This window comes from Aquarana catesbeiana, linkage group LG06 (genome assembly GCF_042186555.1).
Source record: "Aquarana catesbeiana isolate 2022-GZ linkage group LG06, ASM4218655v1, whole genome shotgun sequence".
Taxonomy (NCBI): Eukaryota; Metazoa; Chordata; class Amphibia; order Anura; family Ranidae; genus Aquarana; species Aquarana catesbeiana.
Window position 1 is genome coordinate 199,753,975 of NC_133329.1, and position 25,917 is coordinate 199,779,891.

A 25,917-nucleotide genomic window follows, 5' to 3' on the forward strand; every position below is an offset into this window, starting at 1 on the left:
AGGGGTCATACAGGGCCATAAGAAATGTTCGCATATCAAGCATCCCTGAAACTGGGATCATGAATCCGTAACCAGGCAGTCACAGTAGCTAAAAAAGGATTTAATGTAAAGAAATTTAGAGAGTTGTTTTACAAAGATAATACTAAAGGTGATGGTAAAACAGCTGAGAACCATCGTGAACAATAGGGGTTAAACAGAATATTCTGCTTAGGTAGAAAGGAAAAATGATAAGGTATAGTGGCAAAGGTAAGTAGAAAGGGCGCTTTCAGAGGGTACTAGTTAATAAAAGTAATAGCTGAGTATATAGCGGCTATATGAAAGTTAAGGGCGCACTTGTAACAGGGAAAAAGGTGGTCTAAATGAGACACATACATGGCTGTGCAGGGGACGTCCAGCAGCACTACAGCCATGCAGGGCAGCAGATCCAAAATGAAAGACAACCAGCTAGCAGACAGGGGGGGGGAAGAGGGGGGAGGGAAAGGACTAACCTGTATGCAGCGATCCTCAGCCGGCTCAGCGTCAGGAGGCTCTAAGGCTCGTATAGCGGCCATTGCCGGCCGCTATAAGAGCTCCCCAACCCGGAAGTCAGGGACGGCAAATGAGGCGGTCCCTGACGTCACCGGGTCTGTTCACCCGCACTGCGCAGGTGCACAGACATGTGCTACTGCGCAAGCGCGCGCTCCTGTCAAAGGGAGACAAGTTCCCAGACACGGAGAAGCAAGCAGCACTGAGGCTGCCAGGGCAAACATGTGTCCGCCGCAGAGAGGAGAACCGAGGTCCGCTAGTAGCCGACAGATCCCGAATGGGGAGGGAGAGATTGTCCTTTTACAGCAAAACCTCATAAGCACATCTCATGAATATATAAAAAAAAGTTACAAAAAAAGTGACAATAAAGTTGCAATGCATACTCAATACACAAATCACTCAATAACAGATTCTAGGGTAGGTGCTAACAGAAAAAGCATGTTACATGTTAATGTTCTTGAAGGAGGGGGAAGGGAAAGGGAGGGGGGGAAGGGGAGGTAAATTGGAGGAAGGGGAGGGGGAGAAAGGGAAGGAAAAGATGGTGGGAAGGGGGGGGGAGGGGAGGGGAGGGGAGGGAAGGGGAGGGAGGGAGGGGACAAGAGGGACGAGGGGAACGTAGGTAACCGGGACAAGGGGGGGAAAAAGGAGGGGAAGGGAAGGCGAAAAAAACCACAAAACCTCACAAGAAGGCCTTGTAGGATACCGATTCGTTAAGGCAAGGGGGAGTAGTGGCGTTGAGTCGCTCGATCCAAAGGGATTCTCTCTGGAGTATCGAGCGATCCCAATCGCCACCCCTGGGGTTAGGTTGAATTACCTCTAATACCAGAAACTTGACAACGGAGTTGTCAAATCTGTGGTATAGGCCAATGTGTCGGCCAATGGTGGTCAACTTCCCGTTTTCCGAGTCGTAGAGATGGTCACCGATTCTCTGTCTGAATTCGAGGATAGTTTTGCCTACGTAAAATGCTTTACAAGAGCACTTCATTAGATAAATCACCCCTTTTGTGCCACAGTTGGCAAATGTCCGTGGGGCCAAAATTTCCCCATTAGGTAGGGTAAAGTGTCTACCTTCGAGGACCCAAGGGCACCGGGGACAATCCCCGCATTTGAATGTGCCATTAGGACCACACCTCACAGGTCTATTGGGGGTATAATGACTAGAGGTCAATTGATCCCGTAACGACCGAGCCCTACGAAAGACAACTTCCGGGGTAGGTCGAATGTATTTGGCCAGCGTGTGGTGTTCCGCCAAGAGGTGCCAATTTTTGGTAAGAATGTTACGGAGTAGGTTATGATGTGCAGAATAGGTTGTAATGAATCTTACAGTCTCTGTTGAGGAGGGAGGTTCCCTACATTTAAAAAGCAGGGAGGTCCGGGAGCGTGACATGGCCTTGTTGTATGCTTTGCGTAGATTTGTAGGGGAATAGCCACGCAGTAGTAGGCGTTCCCGTAATGCCCCGGCCTGAAGTTTAAAGTCACTGTCTCGTGTACAATTTCTACGTAAACGCAGGTACTGAGCATATGGTATGCTTCTAACCAAAGAACGCGGATGTGCACTAGTAGCGAATAGAAGGGTGTTGCCAGCAGTTGGCTTTCTATAAAGGTCGGTACCCAGTGTTCCGTCCGGTTGCTTAATGATCTTCAGATCTAAAAAGGAGATCTGTTCTGCATCAATCTTAAAAGTGAATTTTAAGTTTAGATCATTAGTATCAAGTTCACGTAGAAATTGTAATAATTTGTCTCTGGGACCAGTCCACACCAGAAAGAGGTCGTCAATATAACGATACCATAAAAGGATATCATTTAAAAATTCAGAGTATTGGTCATGAACATGAATATGCCTCTCCCTAGAGCCAGGAAGATACGTCATGAAGCACTAAAATGGAGAACTTATGTACGCTCCTGGAATTAACATCGCATCTAGAAAGAGTTAACATTTGAATACAGGGTCCGGGAGTTCGGAATTATCCCTGTTGCAGTCTCCAGAATCCGTAAACGGATTGGCAGAAGTTATGACAACTTTCCTGACGGTCTCTTTTCAATTGGTATGATGCAACACGAAGCTGATTTTGCATTTTTATATTTTTTCGGTTTTGGTTCTAAATTTTTATTTTTTTGTTCCTGAATGCAGTATGGGCGGGAATCATTTCATCAACAAGGTGGTGGGGTGGTTCCCTCCTAAAGGGGGTCTAATTGGAGGTCACTCCGGTCAAGCCTGCCCCAAAACCCAATAGCGGGCGGAGGGCTCTGTAGGGAATCTCATTTAAGTACCCTAATCCTACAAAGTTTACAGGCTCCAAAGAATATGTTGCCCGGAGCAATTGAAGGAGAAAGAGTACAGAAGAAGAGCTGTCAGACTTTCGTCGTATGCGGCATATGCCCACGGTATTTTTGTGTTTTTTGGTTTTTGGGATAAAGCTACATGCCAGACTTTTTTTTGTTCGGTTGGAGTTGTTCACTGGTATAATAGCAGGGGGGGGGGGTATAGCAAACTTGTCACGGCTCAGATTGATATACGTGGAATGGATTACATAATTAGTTGGTTTTCAATGCAAAGGAGGAAGGAATTTTCTCTAAAATGTGGTAACAAATTTTATTATCATTCTAATGACCGGGACGGATAACTTGCATATAGTGTCTTGGAACGTTAGAGACCTAAACAATAAGTTTAAGAGGGTATCGGTGTTCCAATACCTAAAGCAATCAAAACCGCATATTGTGTTTTTACAAGAGACACACTTGGATGGTGGCAGGGTGATGTCTCTCCGCAAACAATGGATTCAAAAAGCTTTCCACTCCACATACTCCACTTTTGCTAGAGGAGTGTCGGTACTGGTTAGCAAGACAATCCCGTGTAATGTACACCAAATTATAACAGACCCTAATGGCCGATATGTGGCAATGGTAATAGAGGTGTATTATAGCAGGATACTACTGGTAAATGTCTACATTCCTCCTCCTTTCCAGGTCCAGCTGCTATACGATATGTTGACCCGACTGGCCCAGTTTCTGCATCTCCCTCTGCTCCTGATGGGAGACTTCAATGCGGTACTAGATGCGGCACTGGACTAGTCCAATCCGGGCAGGGTGAGTTCGGCAGACCTGTGTGGATGGGCCGCTGCGGCGGGCCTAACAGAGTTGTGGAGATGGAAACATCCGATGGATAAATGTTATTCTCACCTGTCATCGACACATGGGTCAGCGGCGAGAATTGATCTAGCGTTTGGCAAGAACAATATCTTGCAATATGTGGGGAATGTTGACTATCTGGCCGGGGGCCTTTCGGATCATAATCCTCTCTCTCTCGCTTTGTCTTTTCCAACCGGAGCGAGGGGGGGAGGATGGCGCCTCTTGGCCAATTGGTTGCAAAATGAGCAGGTGGCCACTCAGTTAGAGGTAGCCATTAAGACATATTGAGCGGTTAATTCAGAGTCTGCTGAACCAACAACGGTGTGGGATGCTTTCAAGGCAGTAACTAGGGGGGGGAATACATATCAGCTATAAAAACGGCCAGAGTAAATGAGAATGAGGAAATGGAAACTTTAAAACAGGATGAGAGGGAATGTGCTGAGGTTCATGCTAGAACTAATAATGGGTCCTCCTATGAAGCACTGCTAGAGGCGAGAAGGCGATTGTCTCTACATGTGAAGGGCTTAACTAGCTCAGACTTGACAAGGGCGGCACATAGGGTGTTTGCAGAGGGGGACAGGAATGGCAAGCTCCTGGCTATGCTAGCGGCAGACCAATCACCCATTGCTCATATACCGGTTATTACAAACAAGCAGGGTGTTTTGGTCAATGATCCGACCGCTATAATGCAGGAGTTTGTTGACTTCTTCTCCTCCCTGTACTCACCAATCCCTAATTATAATACAGAGGAAATGCACGCGCTATTAGAGGGTCTACCTATCCCGAGATTATCGGATGGTGATTGTCAATTATTAGAAGCAAACATAACAATTAAAGAAATACAGGCAGCAATATTTGCCTTCCCGCCTAACAAGGCTCTGGGGCCGGATGGGTTTCCCATAGACTTTTACAAAGATAACGTAGAACAGTTGGCGTCCAGACTTAATTGGCTACTGGAGTATTGTCACCAAAATTCTTCCCTTCCTAACTTTATGCTGGAGGCATATATGATCCTACTGTTGAAGCCAGGGAAAGACCCTACGGACTGTGCGTCTTACAGGCCAATAGCACTTTTAAACACAGACTTAAAGATTCTAACAAAAATTCTTGCGACAAGACTAGCGACGGTAATCCCGGCCATAGTAAATATCGATCAGACCGGATTTATGCCAGGTAAATCGACAGACACAAACTTGAGGAGACTTTTTACTCACTTGCAGCTACCACCCTCAGACTCGGAAACAAGGATTGTAGTATCCATAGACACAGAAAAATCATTTGATTCGGTCGACTGGAACTTCATGTTCCGGGTGCTGGAGGTTATGGGATTCGGTCCGAATTTCAGGAAATGGATTTATATGCTTTATAAGAACACAAAGGTAGCTATAAGACTTGGATCTACGGTTTCTACATTCTTTGAGGTGGGTAGAGGTACTAGACAGGGGGGTCCACTATCCCCATTTCTGTTTGCCCTGGTAATGGAACCTGTGGCCATTGCCCTGAGATCCTCGAGTAGTGTGGAGGCGGTTAAAGTGGGAACAATGTACGAAACGTTGGCCTTATACGCTTTCGACATGCTTTTGTTTCTGAATGACCCTGTCAATTCCTTAAAAGCGGTGTTAGAAATTTTAAATAAATTTGCCCTTTTTTCAGGGCTTAAGGTAAACTGGAGTAAGTCGTCCATATTGCCTATAGACGTTAAAGCTAAAGACGAGGCGGACCCCAATCTCCAACTGCAATGGGTAGATACACTCAAATATCTCGGGGTAAAAAATCACAGCGAAAGTACAGGATTACTTCAATTTAAATTTGCTCCCACTGCTGACCCTAATAAAGCAAAAATTCCAGGCCTGGGCTAAATTACCCCTTTCGTTAATAGGCAGAATATGCCTTATAAAAATGAAAATTTTACCGGTAATCCTGTATTTTCTCAGACATGCCCCGGTTTGGATACCAAAGGCTTACTTCAAACGTATAGATAGTCTGATAGTCTCATTTCTGTGGACACCTAAGCTCCCCCAAGCTCCCCCGGGTGGGTCTCAAGGTTCTTCAGGAGCCAAGTGCACAAGGAGGATTAGCGTTGCCAGACTGGCATAAGTACTATCTGGCAGGACAAATAGTGTTTGCCCGCAGATGGCTACTGTCAGATGATGGGGATGCGGCTACGGTTTTAGAGGCGGCTCACCTTGGGTCATATGAAAGCCTACGGCTGGCCTTATTTAGGGGCACAAAAACTGACCTACCACTTACAGAGACAATGATAGCTACAATTAGAGCTTGGGGACTGGCGGTAAAATTAGCATCTCCTAGTTATACAGGTATCTCCCCGTCCTCACCATTATGGATGAATCCTCTACTACCACAATTTTACAGTCTGCCAGACCCAATGATATGGGCAGTAAAAGGTATCAAAACACTCAAGGACATCACATCATTCGGCGAACTTCTGACATTTTCACAACTTAAGACAAAACACGACCTGCCGAATTCTTACCTCTTCCGGTTCCTCCAAATCAGACACGCATTCCAAACACAATTCAAGGAGCTGAGAGTGGAGTCCCTGCCTTCAGCTCTTGAATCTCTGCTCTCAGCAGAGGAATTAACAAAAATTCTCTCAGTAACATATAAAGAATTTTTCAAAACTACTCCTAAGGCAGTTCTTAATTGTAGAGCTAATTGGGAGGCGGAGGTTCCGGAACTACAGGGTGAAGACTGGGATGACTTATGGACGCAACTTTTTAACTACTTAGTTTCAGCAAGAGATAGACTGATACAATTTAAGTTTTTCACATAGAAGCTATCACACCCCGGCCAGGCTTGCAAAAATGTATGGAGGAGACACAGCAAAGTGCTGGAGATGTTCTTTCTCTCCAGCAAATGCGGAACACATATTTTGGTCATGCCCACTCATTCAAGCATATTGGAAGGAAATCACACAATGCATCTCAGACCTGGTATCAGTCCCCATTCCAGTGACAATTAAGGTTTGCTTGTTGGGGCTGGTAGAAGACCTGGTTCCAACCAGGGCCTTGAGAACGCTAATTACCATTCTCTTATTTTATGGGAAAAAAGCGATCCTACTCAAATGGAAAAATAAGAATGCTCCAGAGGGTAGGTTTTGGAAACAGATAGTCAATAGTATGCTACCATTTTACAAGTCAACATATAGAGTGAGGGGTTGTGAGAAAAATTTTGATAAAATATGGAAGGTATGGTGGGAACCTAGCACTACGGTGGGATAAAGAGACTTATTCCAAGGGTTATACGCAAGTGAGGAGTAAAACTCTAATCAGAAAGATCTAAAGACGCATTATGTCATACTTGCATGAGGGAATAAAAGATTGCAATTTTAGGAAATAGATTGGAAGGTGGAAGATACTGTGACACCACAAAGGTGTATGTGTGAAGCATAAGACTAAGCATGTATCTAGCTAATTGATATCCTTGAGCTGTGACAAGTTTGTGGGAGGGGTGGGGGAGTGGAAGGGGTACAGGGTAGGCTTAGACTGTACCTGTTAGGATTTAGACATGTTAGGCCCTGCAATGCCAAAGTTTCACTGGGAGGGTGTCACGTTGACGCACCCAGTTGTACACTACTCTATTGAAAAAACTCAATAAAAAGAAATTAAAAAAAAAAACAAAAAAACAATGTCCCCCGAAGTAAATCCAGCATCAAGTACGATGAACACCACAACAGCCGACCAAAATAAATAAAAAACCTCTGCACCCAAGAGCTCTGATTTGTAACTGCTGCTAAATAAATGAAGGGGTGGGATCACCAGGTGACCCCACCCCTTATGACATCATCGACCTGGGCATGTGTTATAAAGCAAGATGTGAGATGATTGTGATAAAAGAACAAAAATAACATTTACCTCAAAATTGACCAAACTGATGTTATATCAACACATCTAAGCAATGTAGGAAGATATTTAAATTACCTGTTCTCCTTCTAGACCCATAACCTTTGGAATAGATGGACCACAGATATCCACGTCAAGCAAAGCAATCTGCAAGTAATAAAACATGATTGAGGCAAATAGAAACAATGGAAACAAGTACTCACACATACGGTATATGACTCACTGCATCACTGCACTAGACTGACCACCCAAAAACAGGCAAAAACAGCCCTTTGCACAGGTATATGGAATGGTACGCCCGTGTGAATGATGTCTTACACAGATTGTTATTCTGATGCATGGAGCTCAAGTCTAGTCTAGTGGCATTTCACCTAGAGTACTTAGTGATACACATCAACATATTTATTTCTATTCAAGATTGCACAAGGGGATACAGACTAACATTTCATGTGTTATATTTATTTATTTCATTTCAGGTACTTATATAGCGCTGTAAATTTATGCAGCGCTTTACATATACTGTACATTGTACATTCACATCAGTCCCTTCCCTTTAAAGAGCTTACAACCTAAGGTCCCTAACACACATTCATACATATACGAGGGCCAATTTAGACAGGATCCGATTAACCTACCAGCATGTCTTTAGAGTGTGGGAGGAAACCGGAGTACCCGAAGGAAACCCACGCAGGCACAGGGAGAACATGCAAACTCCAGGCAGATGGTGTCGTCGTTGGGATTCGAACCAGCGACCATATATTATTGCTTGATTATCACTTTTTATTCTTTCCATTGTTATGTGCGCTGCCTATAAATTACTTGTTGCTATCTGAATATGTCCAGTTAAAGTATTCAGAACATACAGTGGGGACGGAAAGTATTCAGACCCCCTTAAATTTTTCACTTTGTTATATTGCAGCAATTTGCTAAAATCATATAAGTTCATTTTTTTTCCTCATTAATGTACACACAGCATCCCATATTGACAGAAAAACACAGAATTTTTGACATTTTTGCAGATTTTATTAAAACAGAAAAACTGAAATATCACATGGTCCTAAGTATTCAGACCCTTTGCTCAGTATTTAGTAGAAGCACCCTTTTGATCTAATACAGCCATGAATCTTTTTGGGAAAGATGCAACAAGTTTTTCACACCTGGATTTGGGAATCCTCTGCCATTCCTCCTTGCAGATCCTCTCCAGTTCTGTCAGGTTGGATGGTAAACTTTGGTGGACAGCCATTTTTAGGTCTCTCCAGAGATGCTCAATTGGGTTTAAGTCAGGGCTCTGGCTGGGCCATTCAAGAACAGTCACGGAGTTGTTGTGAAGCCACTCCTTCCTTATTTTAGCTGTGTGCTTAGGGTCATTGTCTTGTTGGAAGGTAAACCTTTGGCCCAGTCTGAGGTCCTGAGCACTCTGGAGAAGGTATTTGCATGGATGAGGCGTAAATTACTGATCAAAAAAGCTGATTCTTCTATATTTTTTTTACAGAATGCACAGCACTTGTTTCCGTACAAAATAATCAAAACACTGCGCTTACTCAATTAAATAGCAGCTCACACGACAAACAAGGAGATTTGTAAAAGGTACAGGTAAATATATAGTGTAGCGCTAACTTAAATTACAAAGATTTTTAAATTGAAAAAAATGCATACACAAAAAAATGCATACACAAAAAACGCAAATGACTGCATATATCACAAATATTGATGTGAGATCCTCTAATAGGCATCTATAAAAACAAGATTTTGAAAAAGGGTAAAAGTCCCATAGACATGATAGTGTTGTTCACCACTACACAGCATAGCAAGGGAGCCAGGGCAGCACATCCAGAGACAGAAAGGAATCAGAATCTGAGACCAAGTTATGTGTAGAAGAGCTCTGCCCAGAGTCCTAGATGCAATTTGGATTTCATATCGTTTGGTTGGGAGACCCCACTTCATTGCCTATTGGCAATACAAGCTTTACTGACTCATGAGACATATGTTTGTATGAGTCCAACTGTTCTGGTAAGCCTGCATTGCTTCTACGCGGGGGACCCATTATACCTGTGTAACTTCTTTACCAGCTATCCTCGTGGTGAACACTCGTGGTGACACTATCATGTCTAGGGGACTTTTGCCCTTTTTCAAAATCTTGTTTTTATAGATGCCTATTAGAGTATCTCACATCAATATTTGTGATATATGCAGTTATTTGCGTTTTTTGTGTATGCATTTTCTTGTGTATGCATTTTTTTCAATTTAAAAATCTTTGTAATTTAAGTTAGCGCTACACTATATATGCACCAGCACTTGTTTCCGTGCCTGTGTGCATAGGCGCATTACAATTAATGGGCTGTGTTTTAGCTGTACTGAGCTTATTCAAGCTGCAGTATGCAAGAGGTCTAATACAGCATTACTATAATGTATATATTTGTAAATACAGTGGAACCTCGGTTTGCGAGTAATGCAGTTAACGAGTGTTTCGTAAACCGAGCACTGCATTTTTAAAATTCCTAACTCGGTTTGCGAGTGTTGTCTCGCAAAACGAGCAGGATTCAGGCCAAAAGCGGTGTGCAGTACCACTTTTGGCCTGAGGTGGGGGGCGCAGGAGCCGAGCAGAGCCAAAAGTCGCCGATCGCCGCCATTCGTAAATGCATGGAAAGGCCCGAGGACAGTTCGGCTAACCTCGGCAAACCTCGGAAAGACATGTGAACAGAGTCTTTTAAAGGTTTGCCGAGGTCTGCCAAAGTGTCCCTCGGGCCTTTTTGGCCGTTTGAGGCTCTCCGGCGCCCCCATCTCTGGCCGCATGCGGTATTGCATCCCATTGAAGTCAATGCAGAACAAATTTTTTCGTTTCCATTGACTTCTATGGGAAAACTCGCTTTGACATGCGAGTACATTGGATTACGAGCATAGTCCTGGAATGGATAATGCTCGTAATCCGAGGTTCCACTGAAGTATTTTAATAGTATCCAAGTGAAATTGCAGTAATAGATAGAGCCTGTAGTCTATCAATCATTCTCTTACATAGTTATTCAGGTTTGCAAAAACACACACGTCCATCTAGTTCAACCAATAGAAAAAATAACAGAACATGTAAAACCCCCATATACAGAACCCTACACCCAAATTCCTTCCTCATACCCTAAAGGCAATCAGATATTCCTGTAATCAACTAAGGAGTTATCACCTATAAATGTTAACCATTTAAGGACCGAGCCTCTTTTTGACACTTGTTGTTTACAATTTAAAATCAGTTTTATTTGCTAGAAAATTACTTAGAACCCCGAAACATTATATATTTTTTTTCTAACACCCTAGAGAATAAAATGGCGGTTGTTGCAATACTTTGTCACACCGTATTTGCGCAGTGGTCTTACAAGCGCACTTTTTTGGAAAAAATACACTTTTTTGAATTAAAAAATAAGACAACAGTAAAGTTAGACCAATTTTTTATCTTATTATGAAAGATAATGTTACGCCGAGTAAATTGATACCCAACATGTCACGCTTCAAAATTGCGCCTCCACACTTTTATTGGTTTTCAAAGAACAGACAGCAAAAGAAAAGAAAAAGAATGAATCATTTTAGCAATTGAAGAAGCTATATACACATGTAGCGCTGACAACTTTTGTTTTTAGCCATATGTGTGTTATACAGGACATAAGTTGTTATAGTGCCATCTTGTGGACAATTGAAAAGGTACAATACTTTTATGTTTCATGATTAAATGAAGTGACATGGAAGTGATTGATTGTTTACTTCTGAACTTTAACTGTGACCTACCCACAATGCTCCTGGACAAGAGAAGAACTGAACTGCATTGTGGGAGGATAGAAAAGGGCTGGGAGTGGCCATCTTAGGGCTCTTGTTCCTGGGACGCGTGGCCTGCCAGCAGGACTCTGTGGGTGTGTGTGTCCCACAGGGTTGCGGCCTACCTTGTGAGGGAGCAGAGCAGCAGCAGGGATCCTGCCATCATATCACAGTGTGCTGAAGCAGCAGAAGTGATTATTGCGGAGACCCCTGGGAGGAGGTAACCGAGGACTCCTGGTCGTTACTGAACAGAGCAGTGTGACGGTGGTTCCGTACGGACTGAGAACTGTTGAAACAGAGGCATCCATCCGCCCGGATCCCGTGTGGTGAGAGGGTTAACACCCAGAAGTTTGTTTAAATACTACACACACTTAGAACTGTTACAGAGTGTTGCTGGGACTGATAGTCCCACGGAACAAGTTAAGTTGGAGAACATTACATCTGCATAGACTTCAGTATTCAAGAACTAATGCTAGATGTTTGTCTCCTTCGTATAAGAATACTTGATCAGTCTGCTGGATTATAACTGCTTTAGTGTATTACCTTACACTGCGCAACACCCAAGAGGAACCCTTTTGTGGATTACAATTACAAATTCATAAGCTAGCGAAGACTGAAGACGTCAAGACTATCTCTTTTTACTGCAGGGCCCTGCATCTAGTTACAAATAGCGACTTTACGGTTTAGAGCAGGGGGAGCTCCCTGGTATAAATATAGATTTAATTATATTCTGTGTATGTTATCAATATTGTCATAATTATCTACTATACTGTTACACTACGTTGGTGTGATAGTGTAGTCACTGTAATAACTTTCTATATAAAATATATCATTTACCCAAAGAAAGAAGTCATTTTGATAATTACAGAAGTTTATGTGCAGTGTTGTTATTTTTCCTGCAGGTGGAGCCACAAGCACCCAGGTAAAGGTAAAATACATTAGATCAAAAAGAGACAGGGAGGTAAAGGATGGGAGATTTTTTACGGTGTCTAAACATATACTTATACACTTGACTAATTGTAGATAAAAAATATAATTTTTATTAACATAATATTTTTAAAAGAAAAAGACAAGCAATGCAAACTTTGAGTTGGCAATATAAAGTTATAAACAATTGGTGGTCAGCATCTTATACAGGTGGATAATAAATCATAGCAAGAGATATTGCACATTAGCCCGACATGTTTCGCTACTTTAGCTTCCTCAGGGGATGTGCAAGAGATTTATTAAATTGAGGCCACTAAATAGACAAAAAAGAACAAAGTTATAACAACAATTTAAGGGTCACTATGAAATTTATACATACAGGGTGTCAATATTGATTATGAACCCAGTTGCCTATAAGGACTAGACACTTACCCCATGCGATGGTTACACCTTTAAACCACCTGGCAGGTCCCCTGACTTGGTCTCAGATACATCAAATCCGAGGGAGTCAATTTGGCAAGGTCATAGAGGGCTGATAGGGAGATACTAAGGGACATTAAGGTTGCCATAAAGTTAGATTTTTGATTTGAATATGTTGGTAATAAGTTTGTGTGGAGGAATAGAGGGGAATGGGGGGACTGGTGGGAAAGGACAAGTAAGGAAGAGAAGGAAGGGATGGGGGGAAGGGAAAAGGGTGGGGAAGGGAAGGGGGAGGGACGAAGGGCAGTACTCACCGCACATAAGTATTTTGGCATAAGGCAAGTATTTGTATTATAGCCGGCTCTACGATACCGAGCACCCAGATACAGTTGTAGACACCACACATAATAGATAGTAGTGTGAGCTGACAGTCTCCAATGAAAGCAGATTCGTGCAAAGTTCCGGAGTGACATGAAGGTGGATTAGAGAGAAGATGCGTTCATGAGTGTGCCGTCTTACCTTGCAGCTCGCTGGTCACAGAGTGAGTGTCGCCCTCCAGCTCAGGCTGATCTAACAGCCTGAAGTGCCGGTATATATCAGCCCTCCAACGAGCCGGCGTGTGACGTCACCGGCTCGAGGCGGACGCAATGATGCCTGTGCGCATGTGCCCGGGCAGCTTGCCAGCTTCTAAACTACATTACCCATAGAGCCATGCGGTGAGGGGAGGGCTCCCGCACGTACGATGTTACGGGACGTGCACAGGGCTCTCCAGCCAATCCCCGGGACCCCAAGGCATGCAGTGATGTTCCCGAGGGGGGTAAAAAATCCCAAATGGCCAAGCCACTATGGGACTTTTCTAAGGGCTGCCCGGCGGTGCCAGGCGTGGAGGTGGGCCTGCTGGAGGATGGAAAGTGCAGGCCCTGGGTGTCCGTATGGCCTGCCAGAGCAGACGCCCAGGGGCAAGATGCATGGGGACATGGGCCAAGGGCCAATTGACAAGGCTGGTTTGAGGTGAAAAACTGAAAATAAACATGCATTTAGATAATGGGATAAGACCACTTATGACCCCAACAAATAAAGTGTCGGATAGGCAACTGAGTCCATTTACATAAATTTTAACCACTTAATGAAAATCACATGCAGTCATGAGAGATTGTATTAATATTGTCATAGCATTAGGGCAAAATATTTACATTTGAATATAAATCAAAAAGGCAAAGTATGAATACAATCTCTCTAGAAACAATACATATACGTAAAAAAGTCTAGAACACTGTAAAAACAGTCATATTATAGAAGAAATAATGTTTATATGTCAACCATGGGGGAATGAGAGCAGGGGCAAGTAAAGGACTTGTCACTTCCTCCAGACACTTGGCTAGTAGCACTAGATGTTGAAAGCCTGTACAATGCTATTCCACATAATGCAGGCCTCAAAGTAATAGAACAACATCTAAATGAGAGAGGTCCAACCTTTGCCAAATATAATGCGTTTATTTTGGATCTATTGGACTACATCTTGAGACATAATGTGTTTGTCTTTAATTCCTCCCACTTCCTCCAGGTACAGGGGGTCGCAATGGGGACCAAATGTGCCCCCTCCTCTGCGAACCTGTACCTGGGGGGGTGGGAAATGGATGTCTTCAATAGAGACGATCTCAACCAACTCCATGACAAAATTCTAGCTTGGTATCGTTTCATAGATGATGTCCTTATTTTTTGGTCCGGAACCCACACTGAGCTAAATGAATTTTTGAGAATTATTTCCATCAACAATTTCAATCTTAAATTTACGATGAATTGTAGTCAAAGTAGTATTGAATTTCTTGACTTGGTCATTTCCATCAATGCAAATAGGAAACTTGATTCATCTTTATATAGAAAGCCGTCAGCAGGGAACACTATCCTTCACGCTCAAAGCTCGCACCCCACCTCATTAATTAAAAGCATCCCATACAGTCAAAATATAGGTGTCTTGCGAGCCACAGATGGACTAATGCCTCTAAGGAGTAAACTATTTAAGCTGCAAGCACTGAACCACGTTTCATTGCGTGTAGATAGATAAAAAATATATAATAAATGTGCCCGCGCTAGTATAGTGTCACATATAAAATATATAAAAAATATTTTCACATATAAAACACATGTAATGTGATAAATAAAACCATACAGGTAAAATATAATGCAAATAACTATAAATGATAAACCACCAAGTGCATATAAAGGTGCAATCGTGGTAGTAACTAATAAAAGTGCAACGTGCTAAAATATGAATATCAAAACACTTTCCAGTGACAAATGAGTGTATATCCCAATTAATAAATACAAATCACAAAAAACGTGAATAAATAGTGTCCATAAAATGAATAAACATCATGCTTCTTCTGATGGGTGTATAAATCATAACACGTGAAAACTGTGCTCTCCCGTGACACCCCACATGTGCTTGCGCTCACCTTCAGTCCTGTGACACAGTAATTAAACGGTGTCAAAATAAGCATTGGGGCCACTCCTAGGCTCACTCAGGATACAATGATGCAAAGACACTCCTCCCAGGTGAAACTGCTAGGCTCACTCAGGTTACAATGGTGCAAAAACACTCCTCTCAGGTAAAACCAAGATCCAAAATCATAGAAAAAACAAACAGAGGGACTCCATAGTGCAATATAGCCAGGACATTTATTAAAGAATAAGCCCTCCAAGAGGGTACTCACATTGGATGGGTGCTAGAGTGCACCAGACTGTACAGGTAAGATAATAAGCAGCTGATCGTATGGCGTGCGGTATGGCATGTGCAATCCTCCTCCTCTGCTGACAGCTCCGTCCTACCCCTCCCCGACGCGTATTCGGCACAGGGGTTTCGTGCCTTCCTCTGGGGGAAGGCACGAAACCCCTGTGCCGAATACGCGTTGGGGAGGGGTAGGACGGAGCTGTCAGCAGAGGAGGAGGATTGCACATGCCATACCGCACGCCATACGATCAGCTGCTTATTATCTTACCTGTACAGTCTGGTGCACTCTAGCACCCATCCAATGTGAGTACCCTCTTGGAGGGCTTATTCTTTAATAAATGTCCTGGCTATATTGCACTATGGAGTCCCTCTGTTTGTTTTTTCTATGATTTTGGATCTTGGTTTTACCTGAGAGGAGTGTTTTTGCACCATTGTAACCTGAGTGAGCCTAGCAGTTTCGCCTGGGAGGAGTGTCTTTGCATCATTGTATCCTGAGTGAGCCTAGGAGTGGCCCCAATGCTTATTTTGACACCGTTTAATTACTGTGTCACAGGACTGAAGGTGAGCGCAAGCACATGTGGGGTGTCACGGGAGAGCACAGTTTTCACGTGTTGTGATTTATACACCCATCAGAAGAAGCATGATGTTTATTCATTTTATGGACACTATTTATTCACGTTTTTTGTGATTTGTATTTATTAATTGGGATATACACTCATTTGTCACTGGAAAGTGTTTTGATATTTATATTTTAGCACGTTGCACTTTTATTAGTTACTACCACGATTGCACCTTTATATGCACTTGGTGGTTTATCATTTATAGTTATTTGCATTATATTTTACCTGTATGGTTTTATTTATCACATTACATGTGTTTTATATGTGAAAATATTTTTTATATATTTTATATGTGACACTATACTAGCGCGGGCACATTTATTATATATTTTTTATCCCATACAGTCAGTATCTAAGACTCAAGCATAACTGTAGTCAGGACTCGGAGTTTAAAACTGCAGCCAGGGACCTATACAACAGATTAAAGATTAGAGGGTATAGCCATACCTGTCTTAAAAAAGCCTTTAACAGAGCTAATGAACAAAATAGAAATTCATTGATATTTACGAACAAGCAAATGAAAAAGCCAGATAAGGTACGGGTCATTACTCAATACTCGTGCCAACACGAACAATTTAGATGTATTTTAAAGAAGTTTTGGCCTCTTAGTTGCAGATCCCATCGTAAGCAAATATATAAACAATATTCCTGAAATCACTTTCAAGCGAGCCCCCTCTTTGAGGGACCAATTGGTTCGTAGCCACTTTAAAACCACACAACCCTCTATGGAATTCACAAGTTGCGGTACGTTTCCTTGTGGTACATGCGATATGTGTGACTATGTTGCTGCGAAAACTAAATTTAAATTACCTAATGGAAGATGGCACTCTATTCGCTCTAGAGTCACCTGTCAAACATCTGGAATTGTATATTTTGCTCAATGCTGATGTGGTGGCTTTTACATAGGCAAGACTAAAAGACAATTTTTCCAACGCATACGAGATCACATCAAACCCATAAAGAAAAAGAAAATGGACACGGCCATTAGCCGACACATTGGCATGTATCACGACTTTAACACGCAATTTATTGAATTCTTCGCGCTTGAACACATTCCCCCAGATTCTCGAGGGGGCAGTGTTGACCGTATGTTGCTACAACTAGAGGCTCGGTGGATTTATAATCTAAAGGTCACCTGCTTCCCTGGCATTTAATGAAAACTTGAGCTTCAAATCTTTTCTTTAAATTTTCCTGTCGATGCTGATTTTCCTCTCATCTCCCCCACTGGACAGGGTTTCCATGCACCCCAGTGTTGTTCTTGTTCCAGGCCATGTTTTACCCAATCATCCCCTAACAATGAGAAGACCATTTAGCTAACAGTCCCCCTTCTTACTGTTTCTTCTCCCTTCCCCTCCCCCTTTTCCTTTACTTGCCCCTGCTCTCATATGTGACACTATGTGACACCCATGGTTGATATATAAACATTATTTCTTCTATAATATGACTGTTTTTACAGTGTTCTAGACTTTTTTACGTATATGTATTGTTTCTAGAGAGATTGTATTCATACTTTGCCTTTTTAATTTATATTCAAATGTAAATATTTTGCCCTAATGCTATGACAATATTGATACAATCTCTCATGACTGCATGTGATTTTCATTAAGTGGTTAAAATTTATGTAAATGGACTCAGTTGCCTATCCGACACTTTATTTGTTGGGGTCATAAGTGGTCTTATCCCATTATCTTCAGGCATGTTTATTTTCAGTTTTTCACCTCAAACCAGCCTTGTCAATTGGCCCTTGGCCCATGTCCCAATGCATCTTGCCCCTGGGCGTCTGCTCTGGCAGGCCATACGGACGCCCAGGGCCTGCACTTTCCATCCTCCAGCAGGCCCACCTCCACGCCTGGCAGCCCTTAGAAAAGTCCCATAGTGGCTTGGCCATTTGGGATTTTTTACCCCCCTCGGGAACATCACTGCATGCCTTGGCGTCTCGGGGATTGGCTGGAGAGCCCTGTGCACGTCCCGTAACATCGAACGTGCGGGAGCCCTCCCCTCGCCGCATGGCTCTATGGGTGATGTAGTTTAGAGGCTGGCAAGCTGCCAGGGCGCATGCGCACAGGTGTCATTGCGTCCGCTTCGAGCCGGTGACGTCACACGCCGGCTCGTTGGAGGGCTGATATATACCGGCAATTCAGGCTGTTAGATCTGTGACTCTGTGACCAGCGAGCTACAAGGTAAGACGGCACACTCATGAACGCATCTTTTCTCTAATCCACCTTCATGTCACTCCGGAACTTTGCACGAATCTGCTTTCATTGGAGACTGTCAGCTCACACTACTATCTATTATGCGTGGTGTCTACAACTGTATCTGGGTGCTGGGTATCGTAGAGCCGGCTATAATACAAATACTTGCCTTATGCCAAAACACTTATGTGCGGTGAGTACTGCCCTTCGTCACCTGTATTGCTCTTTACCATATTCACTCACTCCTCTGTCAATGCTTAGGTAGCAATTCGGGTTAGTTGGCTGAATTTCACCATGCTTCCACCTGTTCCTTACAGGGAAATTGTTGAAGCTACTTGGAATTAATGAACAACTCAATATTCTATATAACTGTTCGCACTTCCATTTCATTTAAACAAATCTGTCACTCTCCCGTTTCCCCTAAAACAATAAGGATTCTAAAGAAAAATCCCCTACCATTATTATTTTTCAGTCTGCCTCTGCAGCCAACTCTACATAAGATCTGATTAAAATTCTCCAATCGCCATTGTTCCTTATGGACATTTAGATAATCGAACCAATATAGAACTCCGTGTGAGTATAAAATTATATATTATTATTATAGTGAGAGATGGACATTCCCCTCCCCCATTTTCCTTTCCAACCTTTCTTTCCCCTTTTCTCCCCTCTTCTCCTTTTCCCGCCCTCCTCCCCTCCCCCTTCCCCACCCTTTTCCCTTCCCCCCCATCCCTTCCTTACTTGTCCTTTCCCACCAGTCCCCCCATTCCCCTCTATTCCTCCACACAAACTTATTACCAACAAATTCAAATCAAAAATCTAACTTTATGGCAACCTTAATGTCCCTTAGTATCTCCCTATCAGCCCTCTATGACCTTGCCAAATTGACCCCCTCGGATTCTATGTATCTGAGACCAAGTCAGGGGACAGGCCAGGTGGTTTAAAGGTGTAACCATCGCATGGGGTAAGTGTCTAGTCCTTATAGGCAACTGGGTTCATAACCAATATTGACACCCTGTATGTATAAATTTCATAGTGACCCTTAAATTGTTGTTATAACTTTGTTCTTTTTTGTCTATTTAGTGGCCTCAACTTAATAAATCTCTTGCACATCCCCTGAGGAAGCTAAAGTAGCGAAACATGTCGGGCTAATGTGCAATATCTCTTGCTATGATTTATTATCCACCTGTATAAGATGCTGACCACCAATTGTTTATAACTTTATATTGCCAACTCAAAGTTTGCATTGTTTGTCTTTTTCTTTTAAAAATATTATGTTAATAAAAATTATATTTTTTATCTACAATTAGTCAAGTGTATAAGTATATGTTTAGGCACTGTAAAAAATCCCCCATCCTTTACCTCCCTGTCTCTTTTTGATCTAATGTTCATTGGGATGAGGTGTCTTTAGAATGGGTGTTTTCACCAACCGGACCAAACCACTATAAACTAAAGGTAAAAATACAATATAAGTGTATATTGTGGGTTAAAGTTGGTATTAATGTTATTACAACACTGCACTACAGTTGTGTCAAGGGGATTGAACAATTTAAGAGGGGTGAAGAGAATAGAGGACAGGCCCAATAATAAACCAGCAGCTCCACCGAGAGTTATTGCTACACATACAAAACAAAAACACAGCAAAAAAAAAAAAACCCCGCATACATACATACGTCATACATGGTTTCTGTGCCAGTTTAATTTTAAAGAAAGGTGTGATCCCATGTTACATATGCCCACCTAGAGTTTTTGCATAAAAATTAGTCCTTGCCCAATAACTAATGGAGAGATAGCCAAGAGTCATATTCTTCTAGGAGGCTACTGAGTCTGTAGAGGGGTCCGTGAGCCATTTGGACCAAACCTTTTCATATTTGAGGAGACAACCCCTATTTATATTTTGTTTCTTTGTATAATGGTAAGCTATAGTTAATGAGTTGTTTCCACAAAGCCAGCGATGGGGGTGTGGTTTTCTTCCGGCTGAGAGCTATAGCTTTACGAGCACAGAACAAAAGCAGCCCCACCAAAGTACGCCCTGCTGTCGTAGGAATAAATTGCTCTATCAGATCTAGAATACATATTCCCAATAATCGTTGCAGTGAGATATATGTTATTTCCCTTATCGTCTTTCAGGACAGCACTTGAGAGAGTGACTCCTCTCCTTGCAAACAGGAAACACCTCTTCCACCAAACTTTAAAAGGAGGCTCCTTTCCACACATTGTCAGTTTTTATGTTTCCTCCGGAGGGAACACTTCGTGGGGAAGTCAGGGCTCTCAGGTGCTGTCCTGTGTTTTTCACCAAATGCTTTTTACCTCATGATAGCTGTTCCTCCCATTCCACAGCTGATGTTAGTGCTGCTGGCTGGGCTCCCTCTCGGCTCAGTGTGAGTCTGACTGTCGTGGGCATCGCTCCTAGGCGGCGGCAAGACAGGCGGTGGCCGTTTACTCTGTTTTTTCTCAGGTCCACCGCCTGTTGCTTATTGCACCGCCGCGATCTTGGGGATGGCAGCGGGGCTCCATCCGCCAGAAGTGAGGCATCCAGGAAAAGGGGCGGCACCCACGGAACAGGCGTACGGCATCATTTCCACTGGAAATTGCAGAGGGAAAGGGGAGGAATGGGGCTGGTGCTTATTTAACGGTTCCGGTACGGCGCACTGGCGCTATTGGAGTCCGGAACCGGTGTTTTAGCCACACAACACAGCAAGCGCTCCTCGATGGAATCGATGGCGGCAGCGAGTGGGACAGGCACCAGCAAGGCCCAGGTAAGGGGCAGTTGTATACTGTCCTCCTTGTACTGTGGGGTCTCTCTCTCTCTCTCTATCACCCCCGGTGGCAGGGGCCTGTCTGGGCACATAAGGCAGTTTAGTTCTTACTGTGCACCTGTGGTGAGCATCCTTGGGAAAAGGACAGGTAGTCTCATTGGGAAGGTTTCTGTTTTTTGTCTCATGGCAGGCCAAGAGCTCTGATCCAGTGGCAAAAAGGAAATGCCCTTCATGTAAATCCAAGCTACCTGAAGAATGGAAGAAGACGTTATGTCAAGCCTGTATTGATTTGCTAGTTAAAGAAGAAGCTTCTTCCGCTTGCAGCGACTTGATTGCATCAGTTAAAAAAGAACTTGATGCGACTATCCAATCATTTCGCTCTTCGCTAGCAAACCCATCCCTGAGCCAGCCTACTACCTCACAGTCCTCTCAAGGCTCACTTATAGTCCCGGTGGTGGAGACTGAGGCATCTCCTACCCCAGAGGGACATTCCCCCTCTCAATTTGAGGATTCTGATGAGGGGGAGGAAGGAGAAAATTTACCTTCAAAATTTAAATTGTCTTTAGAACAGGTAGATGGCCTGTTAAAAGCAATCTATACCACACTGGGTCTGGAGGAGGAAAGAAAGGAGTTATCTCAGCATTATAAAATGTATGCAGGGCTTAGCGAACACAAAAATCGCAATTTCCCAGTACACTCTGTTATTTCTGAAGCTATTAAGAAAGAGTGGACAGAGTCAGAGAGAAAGCCTTTCTTTCCCAAAGCCTTAAAAAGGCGTTTTCCTTTTGATGAAGATCCAGCGGCGGTTTGGAACAAAAGCCCCAAACTAGATGCCGCGTTTTCCCAAGTCTCGAGGTCAACAGATTTGGCATTCGAGGACATGGGGGTGTTGAGAGATCCCATGGATAAAAGGATGGACCAGCTACTAAAAAGGGCTTGGCAATCCATCATGGGAAATCTTAAACCTGCTATGGCAACTACGGTGGTATCCAGGAATATGGAGTTCTGGTTAGATCAACTTAAGGCCCATATCTCAGCAGACTCACCAAAACAAGAAATTTTGGATTCATTCTCGACTCTGTCTGCTGCTGTCGCATTTATATCTGATGCATCAGCGGAATCAATTAAAATGACAGCTAGATCTGCTGCCTTAGCCAACTCGGCCAGAAGGGCTCTGTGGTTGAAAACTTGGCCGGGAGATGCGGCGTCCAAAAACAAGCTGTGTGGGATACCGTTCCTGGGTGATTTGCTTTTTGGACCTGACTTAGATGCGGTTCTAGATAGAACAGCTGATAAAAAGAAGTCTTTTCCCATCAAAAAGAAAAAACAGCCAGTTAAACGTTTTTTTTCGTTCCCAAAGGTCTCAAGAACAAACCAAACCCCAGGAGAAAAGAAAAAATTGGACATCGCAGAAGGGTAAAGGAAATGTCCTTTTCCATCCTCCTGCAGCCCCCCGTAAAACGCAATGACTTGTGCGTACCAGTGAGGGGAAGGCTTCAAAGTTTCCTCCCCCTTTGGGCCAGCATGACAAAAAGTCTATATAATTTGGACATGTTGTCCCAAGGTTACAGGATAGAGTTTTCAGATCGCCCGCTAGAAAGATTCTTTGTAACAAACCTACCAAGGGATCTAACAAAGGCTCTGGCCATGAAGAACCTTTTAAAGGATCTGAGGCACCAGAGGGTAGTGATACCAGTATCCCCAGAAGAACAGGGTCATGGTTTCTATTCACACATCTTTCTCATAAGAAAACCATCCGGAAACTTCCGTCTTATCCTCAACCTAAAACCCCTGAACAAGTCAGTCCTATTACAAAAAGTTTTGTATGGACTCAATTCTCACAGTCAGGAACATTCTGACAAAAGATTGTTTTATGGCATCAATCGATCTGAGAGATGCTTATCTTCATATTCCTGTAGCACCTCAGTCCCAGAAGTTCCTGAGGTTTGCGGTGAATATGGGCAAAGAGATTATACATCTTCAGTTCAGGGCCCTTCCCTTCGGCCTGTTGTCAGCTCCTCGTATTTTTACGAAGATAATGGCGGAAGCTCTCGCCCCTCTTCGACTCCAGGGGATTGCGGTAATTCCATATCTGGACGACCTCCTCTTTTTTGCCCCATCCAGGGAAAAGTTGCAGGAGGATTTGAACAAAGCTCGCAGTCATTTGGAGTCACTAGGGTGGATAGTGAATGTTCAAAAATCAAATTTCATCCCAGCTCAGCAAGTACTGTTTCTGGATTACTTGATAGATTCGGTGGAGCAAAAGATTTTTCTCCCAGAAGAGAAAAAGATCAAGGTTCAAAGGGTAATAACGGCACTACAAACAAATCAACTGATTTCAGTCCAAAAGGTTATGTCGGCTCTGGGGACATTAACCTCTTCCATGCCAGCCATCCAATGGGCAAGGCTGCATTTCAGGGCTCTCCAGAGGTTCCTTTTAAGGACATGGAACCACAGGACAGAGAGTTTGGATACAAAAATAAAGTTCCCCACCAGAGTCAAACGTTCACTTTGGTGGTGGAAAAGTCAGGTGGTGCTGCAAAGAGGTCTTCCGACCGGAAAAGTGGTCACAACAGACGCCAGTTTGCAGGGATGGGGGGCCCACATGGGTCAGGCCTTAGCGCAGGGAACATGGTCCCAGTTAGAGGCCCAAAAATCCTCAAATTGGAGAGCTGAAAGCGGTTGCCCTAGCATTAGCTTTCTTCTCTCAAAACCTCATAGGTTGCCATGTCCAGATTTTGTCGGACAATGCCACTACCATAGCCTACCTGAACAAACTGGGAGGCACAAGAAGCAGGGCTCTTCACTTACTGTCAGTAGAGATTCTGGAGTGGGCGGAGAACCACTTACTATCTCTATCCGCAGTCCATCTAAAAGGCACATTAAACGAAGTAGCGGATTATCTGAGGTGACAGAAAGTTCAGGAATCAGAGTGGAGTCTGAACAGGAAGGTGTTTGCATTAATCACCAGTGCTTGGGGCCTTCCGCAGTTAGACCTGTTTGCTTCAAAACAAAACACGCAGCTCCCGAATTTTTTCTCCCTTCAGAGAGACAATTGCTCTCAGGGGATAGATGCTCTGGCACATCCGTGGGATTTTCACCTAGGGTATGCTTTTCCACCATTCAGGTTAATACCTTTAGTGTTGAGAAAAATTCTGAGAGAGAGAGTATCAATAATTTTGATTACTCCATATTGGCCAAAGAGCTTGGTTTTCCATGATTCTTCAGTTGGCAATCAAACCATGTTGGCATCTTCCGCTCAGTCAGGATCTGTTGATTCAGGGGCCAGTGCATCATCCAGATGTAGGCAGGTTAAAGCTCACGGCCTGGTATCTGAGGAGCAGTTAATGAGACGCAAAGGCTTTTCAGAACGTTTAACTACTACGTTGCTTTCCAGTAGGAAAAAGGTAACCAGGGATATTTACGCCAAAGTATGGAAAGTCTATCTTTCTTTCTGTCATTCTGAACATAGGGAGGTTAAAGACCTAGTTTCAGTGCTGGAGTTTTTGCAAAAAGGTGCAGACAAGAATCTGGCGGTCAGCACTCTTAAGGTGCAGGTGGCTGCCTTGGGAGTTTATCTGGAGAGATCCTTATCTTCAGAAACTCTGATCATGAGATTTTTCAAAGCACTTTCCAGGTCTAGACCGGTCCCGGTGAGGCATTTCCCAAATTGGGATCTCTCGGTGGTTCTGCAAGCTCTGGCAAAAGAACCATTTGAGCCTTTACAGGCCATATCCTTAAAAAATTTAACTTTGAAGACTATTTTTCTGGTCGCAATTACTTCAGCAAGAAGGATTAGTGAACTGCATGCCCTATCAGTAAAAGAGCCTTTTTTGTCAGTTTTTCCTGATAGAGTTGTCCTTAAAGTAGATCCAGGTTTTTTGCCAAAAGTGGCAAGCTTTAGTAACAGGTCTCAGGAGATTACTCTACCAACCTTTTGTGCTAACCCTTCGGGTGCAAAGGAAGAGCAGTTTCACAGCTTGGACGTTAGACATATCCTATTACATTATTTGAAAGTAACAGGAGGATTTAGAACTTCAGATTCATTATTTATTCTTTTTTCTGGAAACAAAAAAGGCCAACAAGCATCGAAAGGATCATTGGCTAGATGGCTTAAGACAGCTATTTCTGTAGCCTATTCTCAAATGGGTTTATCTTCCCCGCTGAGAATTAAGGCCCATTCAATGAGAGCCCAGGCCACCCCAGATCAGATTTGTAAGTCGGCTACGTGGTCAAGCTACTTAACGTTTGTCCGTTACTACAGACTGGATCTCCTGTCAGCAGGGGATCAGGCTTTTGGCAGAAAGGTTATGCAGGCTGTGGTCCCTCCCTAGGGGGGTAAGTCTCTATTATCCTCTCAAGTGCTGTCCTGAAAGACGATAAGGGAAAATTCAAGTTAGACTTACCGGTAACTTGTTTTCCATGAGTCTTTCAGGACAGCAGCATCCCGCCCTATTGTTTTTATATATATATATATATATACAGTGACTAATCATATCTTGATTATGTGTTCCAGTTTGGGGCCGGAGGTTCTCTACTACTACTGAAAATGTGTGGAAAGGAGCCTCCTTTTAAAGTTTAGTGGAAGAGGTGTTTCCTGTTTGCAAGGGTCACTCTCTCAAGTGCTGTCCTGAAAGACTCATGGAAAACAAGTTACCGGTAAGTCTAACTTGAATTTTCGAATATAAAAGCTAGTATTTCTTCCCAATACCTTACAATAGCTGGACAAGTCCAGAATATATGAGTAAAGTCTCCAGGAATCTCCCCACATCACCAACAACCAGGAGCAGAGTCTGAATTAATTTTATTTAATATATGGGGGGTGTAGTATGCCCTGTGAACTATCTTAAACTGAATGAGTCGGTCTCTCAAGGAGACGAGAGAGCTGAAGGGAGAGTCCCATATATCATCCCAATCATCCTCGTCAAGTTCAGGGATATCCTTAGACCATTTTAA

General features: G+C 43.3%; 1 protein-coding gene across 4 annotated transcripts in view; it reads right to left on the reverse strand.

Moving 5' to 3' along the window:
* The window catches only part of NUBP1 (NUBP iron-sulfur cluster assembly factor 1, cytosolic), a 583,247-nt gene that overhangs the window by 384,290 nt on the left and 173,040 nt on the right, over positions 1–25,917 (reverse strand). For all 4 annotated transcript variants that reach the window (XM_073591210.1, XM_073591209.1, XM_073591207.1 and 1 more), the window contains exon 4: positions 7,596–7,664. In XM_073591210.1, the coding sequence (XP_073447311.1) occupies positions 7,596–7,664 (69 nt within the window). The remainder of the gene's footprint in view (positions 1–7,595; positions 7,665–25,917) is intronic.